We start from the raw sequence: 6,000 nt of genomic DNA on the forward strand, positions 1-6,000 counted from the left end.
GATGAGGGATCTTCTTCGACTTCTGAGGTAATTCAGTTGGGTAGCATTCGTGTGCCACAGGTTGGTCAAGAAAATGAGGAGAATTCATATGCAGCTTTGGTCAACACAGCACAAGCTCTACAGAGACTTACTAAAGTAGTTCAGAGGCTCATACAGAATCATCCACTTTCCAAAATGATTTGAGTTGTTTTTTAATTGTTGTTTTCTCAAGCAGGGGGAGAAGGAGAAGAGGCTGGTCTGAAATTCTGGGGGAGTCTGGCTAGTCTGAGATTCTGGTCTGAGATTCTGGGGGAGTCTAGCTGGTCTGAGATTCTGGGGGAGCTTTGTGTTTTCATTAAAACTTTGGAAGATTTTCGGTGATCATTTTAGTTCATTGTGTTTGGATGTTTGACTATGGCTTGATGATCGCTTTTGGTTTATGATATGAACAGTTGACTATGGTTTAAAGATGTTTGTTTTATATCTAAGCAAAAAATTCTTATGCTTGAGAAGCACAAAGTTAAAAAAAGGGGAGATTGAAGATGCAGCATTTGAACAAGTGTTTGAACTACTCCAGAAGGACATGACTTTAATACGAAAACAGAGTATCGAGTGATCTATGACGGCTATTATCAAGACTCATACAGATTTAGAAGGCACGAGAAGCTTCTAGAAGATTGAAGAGCTTCATGTTTACAATTGGAATGTAAACATGAAGAAAGTCGGAAATTTCCTAAAACATAAAGAAAAAGGAAATTGTCCAATTCCTATTAGGATTAGATTAGGTAGTTTGCTAATTAAATAGCTAATACCTAGATCTATAAATAGGGATGCTAAAGCAAGGTTGAGTTTTAGCACAAACAAGAGAAAGCTAACCTAGCTATTAAATTTTAGTTTTTAAGAAAAAAGAGCTAAAAACTTAGAGAGAGCAAGAGGTTTCTTTAAGAGAGTTTTGAGAGGTTAGAAAATTGTTTAGAACAAACTTGTAAACAGATTTTCTATCAATCAAAAGAGAGTTTAAAGAAATCAATATTTTCATTATTCAGATCATAAGTTCTCACACTTACAATATGCACGAGAGGCTCCAAGAAATGGCCATGAGATGCATAGCATAGACATTATTTTAGTATATAAAAGGAGAAACTCACATGAAAGGATTCATAATGCTTAGACAAAAACAGTAAGAAACAAGTACATTTGAAGCTAGACACCAATAATACATCACAAGTCTTCTTTTCTTGATCACTCTCTTTTGTCAACTGTGTCCGAATCCTCAAATGGCAACATGAAAGTAACAAGTTAACAACTAGTTTTACACGTAAGTTTTATATCATATATATCATACAGAGTGAAACCATTCATTCACATTACAATCAAAAACTCAATTCAAACTTAAAACAGTAAAAGAACAACAAAAATTTAAATCGAAACAGAACAATTGAAAACAGAACAGAACAGAACAGAGGAATGCTCTCTTAGCAAATCGGAATCGGAGCTCCGTTCCATTCCTTGAGACAATCCATCAACGGATCAATAAGCTTACCTTCACACATTGCAGTGAAAACCTTATCAAACTCCTCTCCTGGAGACACAACCTTTTCTCCGGTCAACAACTTCGTACCGAGCTCTTCCCTCACGAACCTATACAACGGATACGACCTACACTCCGTAATCCGGTTCGGAATCGCAGCAGTTCCATTACCGTAAGCCGCTCTAGTCGCTTCCACTTCCTTTGGGAGCACAGCCTTAAGCTCCTCTTCAAAAGCTCCAATCTTTTGAAAGATTGAAGTCCCTGCATTCTTCTCTGTCTCACCGTTAGATAAAGCGTGATCAACAATGACTTGTCTTAGCTTCTGCATCAACGGGTACGTAGCGCTACATGGATCATCCACGTATGTGAACACTTGTTCACGATCAACAACCTTAAGCAAGTCTTTCTCGCAGAACCGCGATGGATGAAGCTCACCATTGACACCAGTGGTTAACACTTTCTTAGCCACTTGAGAAACCGTGTTCTTCACAGTTTGTCTCAAATTCTCTTCCAAATGTCTCAAATCCACAGCTTGACATATCCCAACAAGGAACGTTGTTGACATAAGCTTGAGAATGTCAACAGCTTCAGATGTTTTACGTGAAGAGATCAATCCAAGAGAGTTGACATCTTGGTTATGTTGTTCAGCTGATTGAACATGGCTTGTGACTGGATTAGCCAAGTACTGAAGCTCAGAACAGTAAGAAGCCATAGCAATCTCAGCTCCTTTGAAACCATAATCCAAACTTGGATTACTCGAAGCTGTTAGATTCGAAGGAAGTCCATTGTTGTAGAAATCGTTAACAAGCTCAGAGAACTGAGCAAACATAAGCTTCCCAATCGCAGCAATGGCCAATCTCGTGTTATCCATAGATACTCCGATCGGTGTTCCTTGGAAGTTACCACCGTGAATCGCCTTGTTCCTCGAAACATCGATCAACGGGTTATCGTTGACTGAGTTGATCTCACGCTCGATCGATTTCGTCGCGTAACGGATCACTTCGATTTGAGGACCTAACCATTGAGGAGATGTACGAAGAGCGTAACGATCTTGTTTAGGTTTTTGTAACGGATCCATCTCGTGAAGCTTTTGAGCTAATTTCATGTATGAGCTTCCGTCGAGGATGTGTTCCATTATCGCCGCCGCTTCGATTTGTCCAGGGTGATGTTTCAAACGGTGAGTCAGGTGATCGGTGAACTCAGGCTTCCCGCTCATCACCTCCGCGAAGATCGCCGACAAAACCTCAGCTAACACCGCTTGAACATTCGCTTCGAATAGAACCATCGACGCCATGCCAGATCCAACCGCCGTGCCGTTAACTAGAGCTAACCCTTCCTTAGGCTGCAGATCGAAGAATCCGGTACTGATCCCGGCTTTCTCGAAAGCTTCTTTCGCGGTTAAGGATTCGCCGTTAGGACCGGTGGCTTTGGAGTTGGGACGTCCCGTGAGGAGTCCGGCGATGTAGGAGAGAGGAACGAGATCGCCGGAAGCGGTTATGGTTCCACGGAGGGGAAGCGAAGGAGAGATGTTGTGATTGAGGAGACTCGTGATCGCTTCGAGGATCTCGAATCTGATCCCTGAGTATCCTTGGAGTAGAGTGTTGACTCTTACGAGCATGGCGGCTCTTGTGGCGGACTCCGGCAGCGTGTGACTTGTCTCCTTCGTGTTTCCGAATATTCCGGCGTTCAAAAATCTGAAAAAAAATAAAAAAAAACAAAAAAAATAATTAAAACCCGACCCGATCTGAATCAACCCGACCCGAGTAACCGACCCAGCGTGTTTCCCATGCACTCGTGAGTTTATTCAGTGACAAATTATACAAGAACAAAACTAATCTCTGCCAATTACCCACTTAAGCTACTAATTTAATATTTTTTTCCTGATCACAAATCCCAAAAAGAATTTGAAAAATAAAATAGGAATAAAAATCTCAAATTAATTAGTTACTCATAATGTTACGATTATGAATTTAATTAAAATTACCTAATGAGTTCAGTTTGTAGGGCGGTGCCGTTTTTGGTTCTGCGGTGAGAAGTAGCACCAAAGCCAGTGGTGACACCGTAACTGTCAGTGCCTTTGTTCATACTCTCCATAACCCAATCGCTGCTAGCTTTCACACCGGCTCTTGAAGACTCAGCTAACTCAACCTTAACATCGCCGCCTACGGTGGAGATGGCAGCAACTTGTCCGATCGTTAGTGTTTCTCCTCCAAGATTAACAACTGGTCTACGGTACTCTTCAACCATCTTCTTGACTTCGTCAAGATGGCTTCCTTTCATTTGCTCAGCGGCTAAACCCCAATTCAACGGATCCGACACCGTCTTTGTCATCACGGCTGGTTTGGCTGTCTTCTCTCCTCCGTTGCACAACATTGCTTCGATCTGATCCATTTGGTTTTGAAAAAGTTGTGTGTTTAGTGAATGGGATGATCAAGATTATTCAGATCTCTTGAGTTTGTTTGTTTGGGAGTTAGAGAGAGAGAGAGAGAGAGAGGTTTTGAATTGTTGTTGTTGGTGGGGTTTTGGTTATTCTGAGGAAGAAGAGAAGAGAGAAGAGTGGTTTAAATAACAAGGACAATGTTAGTGTTGTTGTTAGGTAAGCACAAGAGAGGCGAACACAAGAGTTGATTTTCGTATTAAAAAAAAAAAAATTAAAATGAAAGAATGAGAGGGGTGGGTGAGAGATTAATGATGACCGTTGGATGAAGATCATAGATCTAATGGTGGAGAATGGAGAACGTGAATTTGGTTTGAGTCGCAAAAAGTGTTTTTTTTTTTAAATTAACGCGGTTGGTTTACGTTGTTGTGTTCGATCAATAACAACCTCAATCCTCAAGGGTCGAAAAAGGGGGTCGTGGCTGGTGGCTGAGGAAAATAGCGTTTTGCGGTTGGTGAGACTTTTTGGGAGACAAAAAAAAAAATGTATTTACGAGTGGGGGATTATGGTTTTGGAGATCAAATGGGAGTAGCTGTAGAATGTTAAGAACACGTACTTAGGTCAACTTCAAAGTCGTCCCTTATATAAAACAATGTACGGAAATATTGCATTTACACATTCTTTTCCACAAATTAATAACATAAACACATACATTAACCTCTCTTAACTTATTTCATATTATTGAATCTTACTCTTTTATTTTCTTCTCATTTTTTTCTCATTTGATCTTTATTTTTTATCTCACTTTAATTACATTGTTTTAAATGTAACTTGTAGACAGAGATTGTTTTTATATATATTTCAATCTTTTATCTTTCTTTTCACAAAAAATAAAATTATGAGTTCAATCTAAATCAAAGACAATTGAATTAGTGTTCATTGCCAAATTAATAATTTCTAAGTCCAGACTAAATTAAAGTAAATAATATTGGAATTAATAAATTTATTTAACTAATTTTTCAATATGAAATAAATGGTTTATTTTAATTAATTATCCATTTTGATGCATAAATGGTTAACAAAATATTGCATTTATAATTATTTTTACATTATAATTATTATAGATAGACAAAATTTTACATACACAAAGTGGGTGTATTGTTCATGATCAAAATTATTATATCCATAAAGTTGTCTATTTGTTAAAATTTTCGTGTAATAAATGAGAATGTTTTAAACATACAAAACAATGTCTACTTTTAGGAGTTAGGATGTATTGTTTTGGTTTTTTGTTTATTGTTTATGGTTTAGGATTTATTGATTATTGTCTATTGTAGAGGGTTTATGATTTATTATTTTGTTATTTAGGTTTAGTTGTATGGTTTAAGGTACAACGACAACATCAAAACTATATGATCATGGTCAATGTGGATACTATTGCAATTTGTGGATACAACTTAGACATATGGATAGTTATTTATGTTTAGTTTGGTCTCATTATAAATATAAACAAATAAACCACTTGAATTCGAACCAAACAAGCATGGATTGTTTGGGTAAAAAAAGGGCGGGTACCCTTTCTATTTTTTCAGTATCAACACTAAACCAAACATTTGACTTCAAAATATATATATATATATATAAGTCGTTTGTTAATGATATTACTAGCTAGATCTGCACAAGGTGGAACATTTGACTCCGGTTAAGTTTATAATGACTGTATATACGTTTCCAAGTATGATTATTATTGTCAAGTGCTATGAGTTATGTAAGTGTAGTTATTACATTAAAATTTTTCTAGAGGAAGGAAATAGAAAAAAAAAAGTATTATGGATGAAAATATATATATATATATATATATATATATATACACCTTTTCTCTGTAAATATGGCATTTACACGAAGATTTGATGAATTTTGCCATTACTCACTCTTTACAATGATTATCTTTTGTTCGATCAGGTAATATAAACAGTCAGGTTGTGTCAGAGAGCTAGTACAATACATTGTCATAAAATCAAGAGCGCAACATGCTGATTAGAAAAACAAGGTGATTAAGAATATTAATCCCGGTTTGCGGTTTTATGATAATTAATTAACATGTTGATTAGGA

General features: G+C 37.1%; 1 protein-coding gene across 1 annotated transcript; it reads right to left on the reverse strand.

Annotated features, from left to right (window-relative positions):
* Positions 1-1,289: 1,289 nt before the first annotated feature.
* PAL2 (phenylalanine ammonia-lyase 2) lies at positions 1,290-4,554 on the reverse strand. Its single transcript, XM_010517514.3, has 2 exons — positions 3,495-4,554; positions 1,290-3,204 (listed from the first exon to the last, which is right to left on the reverse strand). The coding sequence occupies exons 1-2, from the start codon at positions 3,899-3,901 to the stop codon at positions 1,455-1,457; spliced, it is 2,157 nt and encodes a 718-aa protein (XP_010515816.1). The 5' UTR covers positions 3,902-4,554; the 3' UTR covers positions 1,290-1,454.
* Positions 4,555-6,000: the final 1,446 nt, after the last annotated feature.

The sequence above is a fragment of the Camelina sativa genome, chromosome 6 (genome assembly GCF_030686135.1).
Source record: "Camelina sativa cultivar CO46 ecotype springtype chromosome 6, ASM3068613v1".
NCBI lineage: Eukaryota > Viridiplantae > Streptophyta > Magnoliopsida > Brassicales > Brassicaceae > Camelina > Camelina sativa.

What these genes read in the sequence shown, in the direction of transcription:
- PAL2 (XM_010517514.3), bottom strand. Translation starts at nt 3,901, where the DNA reads ATGGATCAGATCGAAGCAATGTTGTGCAACGGAGGAGAGAAGACAGCC. An exon ending in CTACAAACTGAACTCATTAG is followed by an intron (nt 3,205 to 3,494) that starts GTAATTTTAATT and finishes ATTTTTTTTCAG; the next exon opens with ATTTTTGAACGCCGGAATAT.